Source organism: Cibotium barometz, chromosome 32, assembly GCF_041138505.1.
Source record: "Cibotium barometz isolate CiBa-2024 chromosome 32, ASM4113850v1, whole genome shotgun sequence".
Taxonomy (NCBI): domain Eukaryota; kingdom Viridiplantae; phylum Streptophyta; class Polypodiopsida; order Cyatheales; family Cibotiaceae; genus Cibotium; species Cibotium barometz.
Window position 1 is genome coordinate 49,551,343 of NC_141077.1, and position 20,741 is coordinate 49,572,083.

General features: G+C 41.1%; 1 protein-coding gene across 4 annotated transcripts in view; it reads left to right on the top strand.

Moving 5' to 3' along the window:
• The first annotated feature begins 2,293 nt into the window (after positions 1 to 2,293).
• Positions 2,294 to 20,741, top strand: part of LOC147620300 (phosphatidate phosphatase PAH1-like) — a 98,734-nt gene continuing 80,286 nt past the window's right edge. For all 4 annotated transcript variants that reach the window (XM_086772495.1, XM_086772494.1, XM_086772498.1 and 1 more), the window contains exons 1-3: positions 2,294 to 2,716; positions 2,820 to 4,697; positions 4,787 to 4,860. In XM_086772495.1, coding sequence (XP_086628621.1) covers positions 3,009 to 4,697; positions 4,787 to 4,860 — 1,763 coding nt within the window. In that variant the 5' untranslated portion in view covers positions 2,294 to 2,716; positions 2,820 to 3,008. The remainder of the gene's footprint in view (positions 2,717 to 2,819; positions 4,698 to 4,786; positions 4,861 to 20,741) is intronic.

The following is a 20,741-nucleotide window of genomic DNA, read 5'->3' on the forward strand; positions in this document are numbered from 1 at the left end:
GCAAAGGAGACTGAGCATATGCAAAAAAAGAAAACCAAGCCTACTTCTCCGGGGGACAAAGGGAAAATGGACTCGTCTCACAAGGTGACACCAAGAAGAAGAAAGAAAAGTGTGAATTGCCACAAGCTAGGGCACTACATCGAAGAGTGTCAGAAGAGGCTTGTAAAGCTGAAAGTTGATGAAGACTTTGCAAACTTTGCTTCCTCTAGCATATGTGGTGGCATCACATCTAGCATATGCTTTAGAATATGTAATGAGGTCTCTCTTATAAAATGGACTTGCTTCTATAATGAATTTATGTTTTCCACTACATCTTATACTCCCACAATCCCTTTAATCTTTTGCTGATTCTCTTGTTGATTATCTATCATCTCTCTCTCTTCTCCCCACTATTGTGTGGCTGCACTCTAGGCACTAGCTAATAAGAGATAGAGAGAGACAGGGTTAGAAAGAGAGTTTAAGAGCGTGAGAGTTAGAGAAAGGTAAAGAGAGTTAGAGAGAGAAAGAGAGTGTGTCAGAGAGTTGGAGAGAGAGTTAGAGTAAGAGAGAGAAGGAGGGTTAGAGAAAGATAGGGAGAGTGAGTTAGAGAGAATGTGAGTGTTAGAGAGAGAGAGAGTGAGAAGGTTAGAGAGTTAGAGAGAGAGAGAGTTAGAGGGTTAGAGAGAGAGTTAGAGAAAGGTAAAGAGTGTGAGTTAGAGAGAAACAATGACTGTTAGAGAGAGAGCGAGCTAGAGAGAGAGAGAGAGTTAGACAAAGGTAAAGAAAGTGTGTGTGTGTGTGTGTGTGTGAGAGAGAGAGAGAGAGAGAGAGAGAGAGAGAGAGAGAGAGAGAGAGAGAGAGAGAGTTAAATAGAGTTAGAGGGAGAGAGAGGGGTAGGGAGAGTGAGTTAGAGAGAATGTGAGCGTTAGAGAGAGAGAGAGAGAGAGAGAGAGAGAGAGAGAGAGAGAGAGAGAGAGAGAGAGAGCGAGAAGGTTAGAGAGTTAGAGAGAGAGAGAAAGGTAAAGAGTGTGAGTTAGAGAGAAACAATGACTATTAGAGAGAGAGAGCAAGTTAGAGAGAGAGAGTTAGACAAAGGTAAAGAAAGTGTATGTGTGTGTGTGTGTGTGTGTGTGTGAGAGAGAGAGAGAGAGAGAGAGAGAGGGCTAGTTTGAGAGAAAGTGACAGTTAGAAAGAAGAAAGAAAGAAAGAAAGTATTAACGTCTCTCTTAGGCCAAAGAGAACCGGCCTCCTATGAGACAAAACCATGTACAATGCATGTGGTATCTTTGAGTATTAGATATGGTGCTCAGTGCACAATAAGAAAACTGAAAGAAAACTGCTATTGTGAGGTCGGGATGTATGTACTAGAGAGAGAGAGAGAGAGAGAGAGAGAGAGAGAGAGTTAGAGAGAGAGAGGGGTGTAGAGAAAGAGTTAGAGAGAGTGTGATTGAGAGAGAGAGGGAGAGAGGTGTAGAGAAAGAGTTAGAGAGAGTGTGATTGAGAGAGAGAGAGAGAGAGAGAGAGAGAGAGTATGAGTGAGTGTGAGGTAGAGAGAGAGAGTTAGAGAGAGAAAATTTAAAAAAAGGATATTTTGTTTTATTAATGAGTCTTTTTTAAGGGGGGAAGAAGAAGAAAAAGGGGGGAGAGAGAGTAGAATTAGTATAAAGAAAATGTTTTTTTTTGTTTTAGAGGGAAAAAAATAAAAAAGAGCAAGAGAGAAAGAGAGAGAGAAGGGCAATCAACCTGCCGAAAGAGTTAGAGAGAAGGGTCAACTCGGGCAATAAAAGAGAGAGAGAGAGAGAAAGAGAGAGAAAAGGGCCACTTGTTACCTTTATTGTGATTGTTTTGAAAAAAATGTTTTTTTTGGGTATTGATTAATGATCTTCTGAACAGGGTTTGATTGTATAAATTGATGTATAAACAGATGTAGGGCTCTGGATATTTTGATGCTAAAGGCTCTAGTTACTTTGATGTAAAGGATTTCAGTTAAGAAAAAAATGTTTTCTTAGAGTACTCATTGTCATTAGTTATAACTTATAGCTTATAACTTAAAGGACATATATAGTCATGACTTTTTCAAGCATTAATCATTACATACTAAAATGAAACCTTAGCAAAACATTTTTATTCTTTTTTATTCTTGAAAATCTCATAATATATTTAATGAAAATGCAAAAAACATTTTGGTGCCTCTATATAGTCATGATTGGGAGTAAAATCATGGCTATATTTAAAAATAAAAACAACCGACCTTGTACAACCACGTGTATATGAAACGTTTAAAACATTTGGTGAAAGCAGTACGAGATATGTGGCGAAAAGCGTGGGCACTGGTCTCCACCGTTCACACGCCGTAAAAGGATTGTGAATTTAGCTTTCCTCGCTTTTCTGTCTGATCGCCGCAGGGAGTGTCTTCCTCGCCGTTGCCATAGCCAGGTCAATTTCCCCCTACGCCCCCAACCTGCCATTTTCTTACCCTCACCTTTCCAAGATCGCAGTCCTGGTTTGAATTTTCGTTCTGCATCGCCTGCACAAACAAGCTTACCTCCTTGTTTTACCTCTAGATCTTGTTTTGATCCCCTCCCTTTTTCCCCCTTCTCATATCTTCGGTCGTTTTTGCTCCCGGTTTCCGTGTCTCTGAAAACCCTAGAAGGCAGTATCTGCGTAAACCCTAGCTGGTTTATCTGCTCGCAGTGCTCGTACATTCTACGGCCTGCAATCTTGCACGTACGACGAGGTACTCCGGATTGCTCTTATCTACCCTTTTCTGGATGCTTGTACATTCTTTACATTTGCTTGAATGTGTTAAAATACAGCATGGGGCCTTTCATTGCATGTAGGTTCACAAAGAGGGAACCACCCATTAGTTATGTGCTTGAAGACGCCACCAGAGCTTGCTGACCGTTTTCCATTCCTGCTCATGGATTGTGGGATTGCGGTCTACAGTAGAAGCAGCTCCACGTGAAGCTGAGCAGCTGCTATGAACATTGGTTGATAGTGCGTGTAAAAGGGCTTGATGTGGCGATAAAATGTATGGCTTTGCAATGCTGGGCAGCTATGTGTCGCAGGGTGTCTATGCAGTGGCTGGTCCTTTTCAGGGTGCTGTTGACATCATTGTGGTGCAGCAAGAGGATGGTGCCTTCAAAAGTTCACCGTGGTATGTGAAGTGTGGCAATATTCAGGGTGCCCTGAAAAGAAGGGAGAGGATTGTTGACATCTCAGTTAATGGCGTTCGAGCTGACTTTTATATGCTTCTGAACAACAAAGGTGAAGCCTATTTTGAAAAGGAAGCAGAGGATACTATACTGGCCTTACCTAGTGCGTCATCGACAGCAGATGACAAGAAAGAAATTGGCCAAACAATAGCAGATGACACAAAGGAAAATGACAAAACAAAAGACTCGTCTTGCTTGAAGAGAGTGGCAGCCGAAGAGAGATCTCGAGTGCAGGAAACATCCTGCACAGACTCTGTTTCAAGTACATGGGGGAATGGTGCGAATCAGATGAGAGGTCTACCAGATGACTTGGCATGGGAAGGTCCATCAGGAATGCAGGAACCATTAAGCACAATCTCTGGTGATAGCTGCAATTCAGGAGTGGCTGAAATGTTGGATTCGAGAACTGTTTCTTCTGTTCAGAGATCAAACCTGCCGGAGGTGGCCGAGGTAGACTTGGCAAGAAAAGATGTGATCATAAACAGAAACATTAGTGGCACGAATTCAATGGATTGTGCTAACTCAGTTCCTGTGACAGCAGAACGATTAGACCTGCGGGAGGCACCCAATATCAACTTAGAAGTGAAACCCCCAATCATAAGCATTGATGGTGATACTTCGAATATTTCTGAGGCAGATGGTATGTTTCTGGATCACTTGGATGAAGAAGAACAATCAGGATCGCAGCGGGTTTCCAGTATTGAGTCAAATGTGGAGACTGCAGGGGCATGCAACGAGGGAGATAGCCCACTTTTATTAGTAACAGGTGATGGAGTCTTGGATGTGGAGACTGAAGATGAATGTGATGAGGGTAATAGCCGAACTCTGTTAGTGACAGATGATGGAATGATGTGTAACTTGAAGACCGTGATAGCAGAAGATTGGTTTGGATTGCAGAAGGCACCGTGTTCAAAATCAAGTGTGGATGCAAAAGCTATGGATGAACTACTTTGGAATGATTACAAGATTGTAACAGCTGAAGAAGAAAAAGAGCTGCAGGATGCACTCAACACTGCCTCAGTGGTGGGTGTATGCCTTGATGGTGATAACTGGAAATCAGACGCGACGGATAAAAGAAATGCCAAACAGGGTGAATCATCTGTTTGGATATGTAATGGTCTGGTGAATGAAGACACAAGTAAGGTTGTCATAGAAGGCTCTCCTATAGAAGGAAGCAAAGCTGCAGAAATTTCAGCAATTGCTTTAGTTCCTCCTCCATCTAGGTGGACCATGTGGCCTCTCCCATTTAGGACGTCAAAAGCTGATAAGCCCCCCATATCTGAAGGCACTGTCACAAAGCAAGCAAAATTGGCAGCCTCAAGCATAGCTATTGGAAGTCCTTTATCTGAGGAAATCCTAAGGAAGAACAACTACTGTAAGGGGCCGCAAAAACCAAAAGTGCGTACCTATATTCCGACAGCGGCACAAATTGAATCTTTAAAACTTAAGGAGGGTCCAAACAAAGTGACTTTTACTTTCCCAAGAGTTCTTGGAAAAGCACAGGTATGCATTCCTTTTCTGAATAGTCTTGTATAGTGCTGATCCAAAGCATGGGAAATTTGACTGAAAATCTGTCATTGCTAAATGTGCAGGTGGATGCTCATATATATTTATGGAAATGGAACACCAGGATTGTGATCTCTGATGTTGATGGAACAATTACAAAGTAAGAACAATTCCACCATCAACAGAAAAGACATGGTCTAACAGAACACCAAGTGACATTGGCTAAGTCTTTGAAAGTGTGAATGTTCTGGAAACCATGATACTCTTGCACACCAAGGCTTGGCTTTTATTGTTTCTTTTGCTTGAATCATTCTTACCCTTTAAAAGAGATAACTTCTATATAGGCTCGAGATGGCCATCTTAAAGGAACTATCAATACTACATCTGGGTTGTGGTAGGAAAACACATCCGAAATCAACCGCATATTTAGCATATTCTGTTGTCTTGCTGTTTATCTGGTCTTTAAAGTGTTTAAGCACGACTCTCGTCCTATTTTAACCCCAGGGATAATTAGTTAGGCAATCTTAGCAGCTAACTTAAGCTAGGTTAGAGGGTGATATCTAGAGGACTCCTTGCTGCAGGCCTCCTGGCTTGTTTGAGTTGAACAATGCTCCATTTATGTCCTGTTGATGACATTCTGGCCTTCTTTCAAATCATATGCAGAGCATGTGAGTCACTTGGCACTATTCATGCAGTTTATCAAGGACAACAGATTTTTTTGATGCGACAAGTGGCACCATTTCGCTCCCTAAACAAGCTAATTGGGATGTGTGACATCCTTGGTTTCCAAAAACTATGTATGCAGGACATCATAGAGGGCTAGTATGACTAGCCCAGATGTGCATTGATGCCTGTATGCTTGGTAGATGGCACTCTAATATGACTAGAGTTGGGAGCTCTGCTGGTATGATCATGTACTTCTACGGAAGTTTGCTAGTACTCTCACATCTAGTGTGACTGGATGTAGAGCTAGTATGACTGCACATTCTCTACCTAGTATGACCAGATGCAGGGGTGTGGCACCGGTATGATTGGGAACACACTCCACTACCCTAGTATGACTAGAGCCCTATGAACAGGTACAAGCTCAGAGAACAGGAGATTTCCAATGTACACGTGCATATGCATTTCCAATGTACACGTGCATATGCATTACTCATGCATGTTTGTTTGAACTAGTGGATTTCATAGATGACTGTCTTGTTTTTTTGTGCTGCATGTGATGATATGATCAATCGTGGAGTGCCGGGGACGCCTTGTCACATGGAGGTGCAGTGTGACACACTGGCTCATCATCAGTGCCATACTTCTACAGAAGTAATACCTTTATTTAGGAACATTTGTCGTACAACATGACCCCATTGTGAGCCTGTCAGAATGCGCAGCGGAGATGATGACCAAATCTGGGAACAGAAGAGCAAACGCAATGCAGAAAACAACAGCACAAGAGAGAGAGAGATAGATAGTGGCGTGTAACTCTGCTCTATATACACAAAGAAGATCCTGAAGGGATACAAATGTGACAAGGGATTGGGGGGCCATTTTATATGGCCCCCAAAGTGTAGTCGGCCTGTTTCAGAGGCAGCCGACTGGCACTAAACCTCCACGACCAGCCAAAAACCAGTCGGCCAGCTGCAGGGGTGTCGGCCAGCTCATGTGGGAGGTCGTGGACCTGAAGCAACACAATCAGCCAGCACCAGCATGTACAAATGCAGTCGGCCAGCTTCAGAGGTCCTCCTTCCACCACAGGGTTGCCACCCAAGCCACAGAAAAATAGGGAAAAAATGGGGGCTAAATACGGAGTGGGGAAAATGAGAAAACACCTACAAGGGCGGGCACACCCACAACAAAGGCCCTGGTGTTTATAGAAAGAAAGGAGATGACTTCTAATGGAGCCTTAGTCCAAGGACATGTTAGGCATGAGCTGCATAGGTCATTCCAAGCCATAGGTGTCAAGAGTCTGTCACTTAACCCGCTTGGAGAACAGTCTTTCATGTACGTTACTCTAGCATTAGCCAGCATTTAAAGGCATTCAGCAAAGGTAGTAAGGCTCTAGGCCAGCCCTTGGAGCCAGCCTATGAGCCTTGGGCTTGTGGGCACCATGAGCCACACTTAAGAGACATATAGGAGGCCTAACATCCAGTCGGCCAGCATTGGCAGGTTAGGACAGCAGTCGGCCAGGTCTTCAGCAGGTGGCCAGCAGCTATTTATCCGGCACATCACACGTGTGAAGCCAGGATATCACCAATAGCATTTAATGCTATAATCAGCAAGTCATGAGCATTTATTAGCTCTCCAACAGGACTAGATCTCCACTGACTAGCAGCCCAGATGCATATATAAGCAGCCCCCTCAGTCCTTGATAAAATCATCTCATCATTCATAAGTCTTCAGCAGTTATTTAGTAGAAGTATGTGTGCCTAAAGACTAAAGTCTTTTGCATACATCATTCTCAGCCAAGCAAATTAGTGCTTCAGTCCCAAGGCAGCCCAAAGCTTTGCTTCAGCATTCAGCCTTCAGTAGTCCATCTCCCTCAGCAGTTTTGGGTGTGCATAACGCTCTCCGAAGTGGCTTCAAAGTTATCTTCAACCTGCTGGATGGTTCGGCAGACGGCCCGGGCCGTCTACAACGTCCTTGTGTTTGGCAATCTTTGTATGTGTGACATGTGATAGATTGACATGTGTTTGGCAATCTTTGTATGTGTGACATCGTAAACACAACCTTAGGCTGACTAAACTTCACTTAATGATGCTTAAGAGAGAGACAAATAGTGTCAATGCAATGCAATGCAGCTATATTAGATGAATGGGCTTAAAATGAGATCTAAATAGATCTATGATGCTATCCTAGATGAAGATCCTTCTCGGGACGAGATGGATGGGCTGAATGTTGAAGATGAGGACTGTTCCTTGCTCCAATGCTGAGGTCCACCCTTTGATGTCGGCTTCCCTCTATGTAGGAGGTAGGAATGATGACTTGAGTGCTGAATATGCTGATTTGATGACTATATGCTGGATGAACTGGTGTCCCATTGACTTTCCCTTGTCTCCTGGGAAGGAAACGCTGAAGGGAATGCTTGGAACTGATGCTCTCCTTGTTGCCTGGGAGGGAAACGCTGAGGAGATACCACTGCTGAACTGAGATATGCTGGACTGAATGGATGCGCTTCTATATATATGTGAACATGGCTGCTGGTCGGCCAGTTTGCTGCTGTCGGCCAGCCCCCCAGATGCTCACGACTTGTCATAAATGCCTAGAAGGCTGTCGGTTGCCCATACCATGCTGTTGGCTGGTGCTAATGTGCTGTTGGCTGGTGCTAATAACCCCGACCTGATGCAAATGAATGCCTTACATGGTCATGATGACTAAGGTGCTGATGTTGGTGCTGAAACACCCCCATATACATGCTTATGCTGATATATGCGTGAATAATACTTAAATGTCCTGATTAATGCTTGATGATGCCATGCCACTTGTACACCTGATGGGTGTGCACGTGACATTCCCCTTTGCTAAACTGTTGCTAGGTGGTATACCTGGCAACCTTTCGACTCCTCTGGTGATCCTTCTCCACTGAAACCACTGCCCCCTTCTGACTTCTTCTGTCGGGATTGAGGTCGACTGTCGGAGTTGAATCCTTTGAGCCAAAGACTTGTCTACTGCGGGAACTGAATGGCAAATGCTACTAAACTGTTTGGAAATACCTGAGTCACCCCTGACCTGTCAGTGGAATCCTTTCACCTACCATCTTCGTCGTTCTTGAAACTCTGAACTTCTTGAGGCGATGTTGGAGCAAACTTCCGTCTTCTTCTGTGGAAGAGAACCCCCTGTTGCTGCGAGTTGAAGCCCAAAACTTTATGTACTCCTTTGATGATGGATGTCATTATTCCCCAGAGAATTCATGGGTAAACATGTATGCCGTGCAGATGCAAGATTGACTGCTAAGATGTCTGCTATGCAGCCATGTGCAACCCTATATGCTGTGCAAGAATGCAGATGGATGGGTTACTAATGCATACCTAAGGGAAAATCCCTAAGGATGGCCTGCAAGATTTTGAGAACTGGGTTTAACTGTGCGGAAGCGATTAACATGATGTCTGACTGAATGACTGATGTAATGAAAATGATCTAAGGCTGGTTACCCTGTAACGCTTTGATACCAATGTGACATGTGAGAGATTGACCGTCGTAAACACAACCTTAGGCTGACTAAACTTCACTTAATGATGCTTAAGAGATAGACAAATAGTGTCAATGCAATGCAATGCAGCTATATTAGATGAATGGGTTTACAATGAGATCTAAATAGATCTATGATGCTGTCCTAGATGAAGATCCTTCTCGGGATGAGATGGATGGGCTGAATGCTGAAGATGAGGATTGTTCCTTGCTCCAATGCTGAGGTCCACCCTTCGATGCCGACTTCCCTCTATGTAGGAGGTAGGAATGATGACTTGAGTGCTGAATATGCTGCCTATGGTGCTGAATGCTGATTTGATGACTATATGCTGGATGAACTGGTGTCCTACTGACTTTCCCTTGTCTCCTGGGAAGGAAACGCTGAAGGGAATGCTTGGAACTGATGCTCTCCTTGTTGCCTGGGAGGGAAACGCTGAGGAGATACCGCTGCTGAACTGAGATATGCTGGACTGAATGGATGCGCTTCTATATATATGTGAACATGGCTGCTGGTCGGCTAGTTTGCTGCTGTTGGCCAGCCCCCCAGATGCTCACGACTTGTCATAAATGCCTAGAAGGCTGTCGGCTGCCCATACCATGCTGTCGGCTGGTGCTAACAACCCCACCTGATGCAAATGAATGCCTTACATGGTCATGAAGACTAAGGTGCTGATGTTGGTGCTGAAACACCCCCATATACATGCTTATGCTGATATATGCCTGAATAATACTTAAATGTCCTGATTAATGCTTGATGATGCCATGCCACTTGTACACTTGATGGGTGTGCACGTGACAGTATGTCATGTGCGAGACATGTGCATGCTCATTCCCAGAGCTAATCCTTGAAGGGCAGCAGATAAAGAACAGGTTTAGGGCTAGAGTTTGGAGCTACAATAGCTAGGCATGGGCAAGAAAGACAAAGGAAAAGCTAGGAGGCTGTTGGCCAGCATTTAAGGAGACTTTACTGTGTCGGCTGTAGCCAAAGGGTTTCTGTCTAGGGACCTGGGCGACAACAGGTCGGCCAATCCACTTGTGTTTTCCAAGGCCTATAAATAGCAATAGATAGATTCCTTGTTATTCATTCACTCCTACTATTGGGCACTGATGACGTAAGTGGGGATGTCGTAGTATCTAGTCCATACTATGCATGATGGAGTTGATGGTTTATTGTCTTGTGGATGACTACCATGAGGTTATAAATTGCACTTTCTTATAAGGTGAATTTGGGCATGTTCTTGGATTCATCGAGGTATATCTTTATGCTGTATTAACAGACATGCAAATTTCACATCGTGAAGTTTTCGTCCAAGTTGTAGCCAGTTGATATTGTGTTAATTCTTTCTATCTTTAGTGGTGCATATGCCCTATCAACTACCTTTTTGTTGTAATAATTCTTTCTATTTGTCGTGATCCTTAGTGCTAGGCTTCATTATGGCCGAGTTTGCCCTATATCTTTGGAGCTCTGACAGAAACTGAGTACACAGACCTTTGTATGAATATATGCTCGTGTGTGCGTGCGTGGGGTGTGTGTGTGTGTGGGAGCATATATTGATACCAAGTTCTACACCCACTATTAGGAACTAGATCATCTACAGGCTGAAGGTTTACAGCCAAGAGAAGATCTATAGATTTGAGTCTTTTTCTTATCATTCAATAAAGCAAATACACCATCCTTGGTGGAGGCCTTGCAGAGGGTATTTGGGACCCAATTAGGTGTACTGTCTTTATTGCGATTCTCCTCTCTCTCTCTCTCTCTCTCTCTCGCTCTCTCGCTCTATTACTTCCGCTACACTGTGCAAATCGTCAAGAACCAAGGTGCTGAATATTCGTTATCCGAAGTATAATCATGTCTGTAAGCTTTCGCAAGTTATAGCTGCGGCGCAGGGGGGGGGGTGAGACCAGGCCCGTTGCAGTCTTTGGAGGGTCAATGGTGATAGGATTTTTTGTGTCCAAGGAATATGTCCAATAGTTATGTCCACCCCAACCCCAGGGATAAGAAATAAATCGTCGAGCATGTGTAGAAACCTTATGAGTAAGTGTGGCTACCTTCCATTATGGAACTAGCCGTTGTCACCCCAGCCAAAAGAAGAAAGAGTACTTGCATGTACAGAAGAGGAGGAGAGATTGCGAAGGGAAGCGCAATAGTTGCGGGAAGCTTGGTGGGGAGAAGAATTGTATTGTCATGTGTAAGTTTTACCCATGGACATATCCTGAAGCTAGTCCAGAAGGGGCAGCCAGAAAAAGATGATTAGAACCAAGAATTGGAGCATGAAGTACAGATTTGGCAAGTGTTGGACTTGGAGAAGGACTAGGATGCTCTGTCGGCCTCACAAGAGGACTGTCGGCTGCACAAAGGGACTATTGACTGTACCAGAGGATTGTCGGCTACAGGCGCATCAACGCTTTATGATATATAGACCAGTGGCAGCCCATGGCTGCAGATTTAGGGGTACCTTTTTGTACCGTATCAAACCATCTCCGAATTGCAATATGAAGTTATAGGGATCTATATCAGATACCTAATGAATAATTTGCACTCTCAATTGCACCAAAATACAATGATTAGTGTTGATTAATCATTGATTAGCAAAATAATCCTCTATTTTGTGTGCAGAAAACAGAGTATGCGGGGAGTCCAGATCTGGGGCCTTAGAGTTCAAATGAGCTCAACTCCTTCCAAAGCCATCAATAGCAGTTAGTGTAGTAGAGGATTAAGCCAAGAAACACAAGATTTGACCAAAGATTGAATGCTTAATCTCTGTTTTACCAAAGTCACTTGCAGATTTGATGCAGAGCTTGGATCTCACTGTAGACTTGATGAAATCAAAAATTGTCTTCACTAGCTTGTAGAGCACTCTTGAAAACCCATAGGACCAAGAGGAATTAGAGCAATGTCTTCTGTGGAGGAGTAGATCTGCAGTTCTCTTCAAAAAAGTGGCGCTGGTGAATCCACGATTTCCTGAAGCATCCGGTGGCGGTTTGGCAGTTTGAGATGGCTGTCTGAAGCATGGGGAGTCTACTCAAGTGTGGCTAAGAGGGTTTGGGCTAATTTTATGTGTGAAGGGAGAGAGAGCTCCTCCACTAGCTGGGGGTACAGAGACTAATTGAAAAAGAGCTAAAAAAATGATTTTTTTCCTAATCTTAATTAACTAGGTGATTAGTAAGATAATGGGCTCATAAATTTGATGGATTCTAAGCTAGGCTCTGATACCATGTTAAATTTACAGCAATGTGATGAGCTATGGTGGATCAAATGCTAGAATCAACAAAATTAACAAAGAGATTAGACGATGATTAAGACGTGATTAGTGAGCAATTAATTGATAGCTTAATGTAGGCATGGATAACCAAAAACCAACAAATTCTCATTAGCCCAATGTCTCAAATTATAGAGTTTACATCCAAGCATCTAATCCCACTAATCTCTCCTTGATTCACTCCACCTCTTTTGCTTGATTCTCTCCACCTCTTCCTAGAATATCTCCATACATTCTAAATCTTCTCATGCTACCCTTTATTCTCTCCCAGTAGATACTTTTCACCTTTTCACAGCTTCTCTCTCATTTACAGATTCTCTTTTACAGCCTGCTAAGGACTTGTTCCTACACACACCCTATTCACTTGTATATTTCAACAGTTATGAGAGGCAGGGGAAGAGGAGGCCCAAACATGAATGTGTAGTGTTTTAATTAAATGGAGAGGGGTCATATATCTCCTCAGTGTCCTTATCTAGTTCCGACCGACTATTGTCAAGTAATCTCATCCTCCCCCAACTAGCTCATTCTCAAAGGCTGAGACGTTGGGATCCAAACAACCCTATAATCAACCAACCGTCCAGCTAGAAGACCACAACCTAATCTCCAAAAGATCTTCGCTAGGTCCAGAGAGATGGAAGCTTTCCCCATCTACGCACTTGCCCTCCCTCCCCTCTGCCTCCTCTCCCTCGTGTTGGCCTCCGCCTCCCTCTTCCTACACACAACCCCCCTCCCTCACCATCGCCACTGCCTCACTTGTTTCCTTGATACCTCCCCCTCACTGCCTATGCGTACCCCCCCCGTCTTCTATGCATAAAAAAACCCAGGCAACCAACAAAGTATGGATAAATGTTTAAAACAAAAACAGTATGATGTATCATCATCATGTATCCTGATTCTTGCAGCCTACTTAGTACTAAGTACTGCTTGCTGCGTGCAAGTTGCAAGTGAACATTGAGTGACCAATGATTGTTGAAACTTGAGAAGAGAGAAAATCAATTAAAAGGATAGAGGATAGATGATAGATGATAGATGATAGATGATAAGACCTGCCATGCAATTTTGGAAAAATGCTCTCAAAATCAAATGGCACTTAAGTCCAAAAGACTCCAATACAAATGTCTCATGAATCATGATAAACTATCAACAGTCAACAAAACTTGAAAAGACCAATACAAGAACCATGGAGTGTAAAAAGAGTCAAAAGACTGAAGTCTAGAGTCTAGACTAGAGTCAACAAATAGTAAAAAGCCTCAATAGTCAAGACTCATCATCATCATCAGCAATATCATCTCCCTTCTCTGATGATTGTGAATCTGTATCAAAAGGAGATGATGCCTCAATATCAGTCTCTAAAGCTGCAGTACTCGTAGAAGATTGAAGCTTCATCCACCGATGAATGTGTTCGTGTCACACGAGTTGGTGCCAACAACTCCTTGTAAAGCATGGCATAGATGTCGCGCTCCTCTGCAGGAATGTCTGGAATGCCTTTCACTTTCTCAATGTCGATCTTGTTGATATTCACTTGGCGCAGCTCGATGAGATTGCCTCGCTGCTCAAGTAGACGGAGGTTGCAATGGCAAAAGACCAAGCGTTCTAGGTGAGCAGTGGACAATGTTCTTCTTCTTTGTATGGAAGAGGGTCCATGTGCACCAATTTCTCTCACAAGGACCGGAGCTACAATCTTGTGAGAGAATCTGCAATGCAAGGCGTTTCTATCATGAGGAGGACATAAAACTTTGTAAGTTACCACGTAGTATTTAGAAACTTTCGATAGCCTACTTCAGAACTTCTGCTTTAGTGTTCACAAAGTAGTAAAGTACTTACAAGAGTAGGAGTATGTGTCCCATATTTCTCCCACCAGGAGACTCGCCGAAGCTATGTCTCTTGAAGTTTTGTAGTCTCTCTTCCAAATGTAAAACTCCCATTGCGAAATTCTAGAAGCTCGTCCTCAAGTTGCCTCAAGAGTGCAAGGTCATCTTCTGTCCATCTGTGAAACCAATCCCATCTACGGTTCAAAACCTCTCTAATGTCCTGGACCTTATCAAAGTCAATTATAAGTAGCAATGAGCACTACATGGTACCATGCACGAAATAAATTAAACAAAGCAAGCAACAGATCTATATCTGCAAGATTGCTCCCTCCAGCTTTTGAGATGTAAAGGTGTAAGAGCCTCCCCTTTAGTCTTTGTAATCATCTCCTAATTCAGAATATAAGAAAACATTGTTTTATCTTGTTTTGGTCTAGAGAGAAAATATTCTAAAGAGAGGTAATACAATTTTGAAATATTTTTGGATAAGTATTTTCTCCCAGTCATTAGGAAGAGATTCCCTGAAATAGAATCTTAAAAAGAGTTTTTCAATGTGCGTAGAAATTAATTGAATGTGTATTGAACATCTTGACCTAGGGGTATATAATTTTAAAATTTTTTTGATTAAGGTTCAAATAGTGTTCAAAAAGAGCCAATAAGGTTAATCCAAGTGTTGGAATAAGAAAAAGACAAAGAATAATTGTTTTTTTTCTTAAAAATGAGTAAATTCTCACATAAGATGAAGAGTTGACTAGTACTGGGTTTATTAGTTAAAAAATGAGATTTTGAGTAAATTCTCACATAAGATGAAGAGTTGACTAGTACTAGGTTTATTAGTTAAAAAATGAGATTTTTTAGTAAAAAAAATAAAATTGTTGACACCTCAAAATGGGAAGAAAGGCTTATGAAAGAGATGCCTAGAAATCACATCAAGGGAGCATTTTTAATTAAAAAAATGAGATTTTTATCTCTCCTCTCTCCTCTTTTAAACCAAATAAAAAAAGTGAGCCAAACTAGTCTAAAACTTATCCAAAATGGATTAAACTGGAGCTGGAAGCCTTTAGATTCTAGTTCGACTTAGTTGGTGGCCTCCCTCTCCTATAAATAGACTCTTATTCCTTTATATTTTCATATTGGAGTAACTTTATGCTAGTATAATTTTTAGTTTAGTATTTTTCTATTATCTCTCTACCTTGCCTCTCCATTGTGAAGCTTTGGGGCTTAACTAATCTTTTTCTTTTCTTGGAGATTACTCCCTTTTACTTGGTGGTCAAGCTTCTTCTTTGAGAGCTTCACATTTTCCTAAAGAATTAAGAGAAAAACTAAGAGTAAGCCTAAACAATGATGATTTTTTCTCTTCTAAATAGTAATCTTCTTTTCAACCCCTCTGATGCTTGGGAAGCATTTTAATCTATGGTTTTTTATTTAAAAACATGTTTTTTAAAATTATATTATTAAAATGGATTAATATTTAATGTTTTGATTTTTAAATCTCTCTTTTCGTAAGAATACTCATCTCGATATATTAATCATTCTTGGAACGATAGATCGTAGTCTTAATCTCATTTTCTTAACCAAATCTCTAGATCTAACAAGCTAGAGATAGAGATTAAGTATTTTTATGATTTTTAATCTAATTTAAATGAAAATTAGTTCATTTATGCTTGTTTTATTTTAAAAAAATTCTTATTTATTCTTTCTAAAGTGAAAGAGAGCTTGTCCTAATATTTTTATAATTATTTTAATTATGTTTATGTTTAAATTTAGGTTTATGCAACCTAAGTTTAAACATAAACATAATTATATTTATGTTTAAACTTAGTTTTATGCAACCTAAGTTTAAACATAAACATAATTACATTTAAGCACCTTATTTATTTAAGAAAAATATCAAAATATCGAAATAATTATAAGAATGTTAGTCTAAGCTCTTTCACTTTAGAAAGAATAAATAAGAATTTTCTTAAAGTAAAACAAGTATAAATGAACTAATCTTTATTTTAATTAGATTAAAAATCATAAAAATGCTTACTCTTTATCTCTAGCTTGTTAGATCTAGAGATTTAGTTAAGAAAATGAGATTAGGATTAAGATCTATCCTTCCAAGAAGGATTAATCCATCAAGATGAGTATTCTTATGAAAAGAGAGATTTAAAAATCAAAACAGTACTTTTAAGTATAAAAGATATCTATTTAAATAATATAATTAAAAAAAATATAGTTTTAAAGAAGAAACCATAAATTAAAATGCTTCCCAAGCATTAGAGGGCTTGGGAAGAAGATTACCATTTAGAAGAGAGAAAAACATCATTGTTTAGGCTTACTCTTGGTTTTTGCCTTGATTCTTTAGGGAAATGTGAAGCCTTCAAAGAAGAAGGTTGGTCACCAAGTAAAAGGGACTAATCTCCAAGAGAAGAGGATTAGTGAAGCCCCAAAGCTTCACAATGGAGAGGCAAGGTAGAGAGATAATAGAAAAATACTAAACTGAAAATTACACTAGCATAGAGTTACTTTAATATGAAAATACAAAGGAATGAGAGCCTATTTATAGGAGAGGGAGGCTACCAACTAAGTCCAACTAGAATCTAGAGGCTTTCAGCTCCAGTTTGATCCATTTTGGAGAAGTTTTAGACTAGTTTGGCTCACTTTTTTGATTTGGTTTGAAGGAGGAGAGAGGAGAGATGAAAATCTCTCATTTTTTTTGAATTAAAAATGTCTCCTTGATGTGATTTCTAGGCGCCTCATTCATGAGAGCTCCTCCCCATTCTGAGGTATCAAAAATTTTATTTTTTAACTAAAAAATCTCATTTTTTAACTAATAAATCTAGTATTAGTCAACTCTTCATCTTATGTGAGAATTTACTTTATTTTGAGAGATTTTTTTTAATTCTTTGTCTTTTCTTATTGCAACACTTCGATTAACCTTATTGGTTCTTTTTGAACACTATTTGAATCTTAATCAAATTTTTTTGAAATTATATACCCCTAGGCTAAGATGTCCAATACACATTCAATTAATTTCTAATGTACGTCGAAAAACTCTTTTTAAGATTCTGTTTCAAGGGATCTCTTCTTATTAACTAGGAGAAAATACTTATCCAAAAATATTTCAAAACTGTATTCTCTCTCTAGAATATTTTCTCTCTCTAGGTCAAAACAGAGTAAATCAATGTTTTCTTGCACTCTGAATTAGGGGATGATTACAGAGACTGAAGGGGAGGTTCTTACATCTTTATATCTCAAAAGCTAGAGGGAGGAATCTTACATCCTACCCCACTTAAAAAACGCCGCGAGATGTCCTCATCTCGAAGCTGGAGGATAATCTCTTACATCTCTTTCTTCTATTACTTCCAGCATTACTGCCTTAGAAGTAGATGACCGGTTTGGGAACTTCTCTCTTTGACTTCTCCAATTCTGAGACTGAGTTCTTGCATTACTTTGCATCGAAGCTGAGGGTTGGTTAGGGAGTCTACCTCTGGGGTTTTTCTGATTTTGATGGGAGGGACCCTAATTACTTTGGAAGAAAGGAGTTGGAATCTGGAATCTTGGTCCTTGACTTCCTTAATCCTGAAAATCTTGATCGAAAAGGAGTTGAGCAATCCATACTACGATGACCATATCCTTGGCAGTTAAAGCGTTTAATTCCTTTGTTTAAGGGTGGAACTTCTGAAGTTGAGTTCCAGGGAATTTTGTTCCGAGTAAAAGGCCTTCCTTCCATTCTGTAACTTTCCGTATCCTGGGTGACTAGGACCTTGTTGTCTCTTAGGAGGCGGAAAGTTGGAATCACCTTCCGGCTTTTGGAATCTTTTGAAGGACGAGAGAGCTAGCTTTGGCAGGACCTCGACAACAAAGGTCTTGGTGAAATCCTTCGCCATCTGCACTGCTTCGGCCATAGAAACTGGCTTAGCATTCTTCACCAGGGTATCCAAGGGTTCGTTCATTCCCCGAATGAACCTAGCCATCAGTTGTTCTTCATCCAGCGGTGGCGAGTATTTGAGGAGAGCGAATGCCTGGTGATATTCCTCCGTGGTTCGGCTTCCTTAGGTTAGTTCCAAGAACTCGTTCATCTTTGTTTCCAAGAAGTCTGGAGGATAGAATCTTTTTCTGAGGTATGCTTTAAGATCATCCCACGTCTGGGTGTTCCGATCCAAGCGGTTTGTCTCATAGTGGTTCCTTTACGCTACTCTGGCTGTTTCTACGATCTTCAGTCTGGCAAGAGCCACCTTACTCTTTTCGTTGTAACTAGTGACATCGAAGTACTTCTCCATAGCTTCGATCCACTTCTCTACGTTTTCTCCCAAGTGCTCCCCTTCACCTTTGAAAGGTTCAGGCTGAGATCTATGAAGAGCTTTGCGAAAATCTGGGTCGAGCTCTTCCTCATCGCGTGGGGGGCTAATATTTCTACCACGACGACCTCGATCCATGATCCTATCAATACAAAAATTCTTTGTTAAGTCCTTTTTTCCAACTTAACCAAGGCACTCAGGTGAAAAGATCACTTTATTTATAATTCAAATCTGAAAGGAGTTAAACTTTAGATCGAAGTGATTCTGGGGTTTCTTAAAGTTTAGTCAATTCTCATAGAATCCTGGGATAAAGATCGCTTCAATAAGAAGAACATACAGAACTCATTATCAGAAAATAGTTCATTCATATCCTTATGACAATAATGGTCCATCAGACCAGTAATTTCTAATTATCATCTGAACATTCTCTCACGGAAATTTCAGTTATAGAGGTTCTCGATTCGTGATTCCACAATTGGGTCCACTGGGCCAAAGGTCACGCTACGAACAATCTGTCAGTACGATCTACTAATTCCATAGTGATTTGCTGAAAGTCTTGATCGTCTATCACTGAAATTCTCTCCATTCATCATTATCATAACTTATTTAATCCATCTTCTTCAACTAGAATTAAAAAAAAATCATCATCCTTTAATCAGAATCCAAATCAATTCATCAATTTTTCAACTAGAATTCTAAAATCATATCAACCAACATTAAAATATCAAGCAAAAATCATCATTTAGGATAGCATTTTTGCTTATAATTTCAAGATCTTAGATTCACTCGTATATATTGTCAGTAAAGAGCTGCAGTATACCCATGGTATGTACGGGTAGTCACGGTCCTTGGGAGCTATAATGTAAATACCATCATATCTAGGCCTCAAGCAAGTGAGAGATTCCACATAGTTACTTCCATCTAAAAATCCAATTTTCAATTTTTGAATTTTCATTATGAATATCAATTTGTACGAATTTCAACACACAACTACAATCTTTCATTAGTAACTCATAAATTTTTATCATTTCTTGCTTCTTGGTTTATCAACTTTAACCAATTTGCTCTGATACTAGCTGTGAGATCCCTGTCCTCTCTATGCATCGAATTATGGAGTGCTAGCAACGGAAGTAGTAGCCTCTTGCGCAGGGCAGAGCTTTCCACTCAGGGCCTCGCCCACGAATGTTGGACAAGAGACTAATCCGATGGTTCTTCCAAAACCGAACTCGGAAAAAACTTACTCCGCCCAGAAAGCATAGGCGATTCCTCCAGGAAAAGAATCTTCTAACGTAGTCAAGGGCCTTAACTGACCTTTGTATTCTGACCGAACCCGCGGGTCACACGGCCGAATCAAAGGAGGAACTTACACTTGGTTCATAGAGACCAACGCTTTTTTTTCCATCAAAGAGGCACAGCGGTTGAGATTCCTTTCTATAGAACAAGGATTATCTTGTGACTTACTTCAACTATCGTCACTTGAACAGAATTGAATTTTATTATAGAAATCCATCAGTCCAGTCTAACTCTATCCAATCCCATGGTTTAGCCAACTGTCCAACCACTGTATTGATAGGATCCATTATAAATATTTGGTTATGTTTTGTCTCGGATACCAGGGAAAGAGTTCCCAGGCTCCCTAGTCGGCTCTCATGCAAGACTTAAATAGACACACCACTTACGCACCTAATATGAAATTGCCTTTTCTTAGACTCAACTATCTCCAAAACAACATTGCAATAAAACCACAGTGTTTCCATCATAGTCCTCAGTATTCCATTTCCAAGTTTCAATTCCAATCATTCTTTCCTCGGCGTACCTATGGCATCATTGGCAACCAGAACGCTCATCGCCTGCTCAATCAGGGGCCTTTTCAATAGTTCCTAGCCCATAGTATCTAGGAATATAATGAAGTATTCCATTCATTTCTTCCTCAGCGTACCTATGGCATCATTGGCAACCAGAACGCTCACCACCTGCTCACTCAGGGGCCTTTTCAATAGTTCCTAGCCCATAGTACCTAGGAATATATTCACATAAAATCCATATGGAGTCTCCGTTGAAGATCAGCTAGATCAACCAACAAGATTCATGTAAAAGAGCCATGAACTCTTCTTCCTCGACACACGCGTGGGTATCCTGGGCGACTTAGAGCCCGAGCACCGTATGGTCAGCACCCTCTAGGTTCGTTCGTAGGTGACCTAGCGCTTCACTCATCATAGGCCGTTTCCTTAGTCCCTCATCCACCGTACCGGAAGCTCACCATTTTAACCGGACCGAGATTGGTTAAGACCTCGGCCGATCTTGTCACGCGAGATGTCCTTCTTGAAAGAGTGCACAGAGCGGAAGCAGAGTGGCACTAGAATGTGCTGAACAGAGAGTGCAAGAGAGAGAAGAGATATGGAGCAAACTATGCTGAATATACTGAACCAAAACAGTCCCAAGCAAGAGACAGTGATAGTCTCATAAGTGAGGGAGCAAATAAGTACAAGACTGAATGAAACAAGAGAG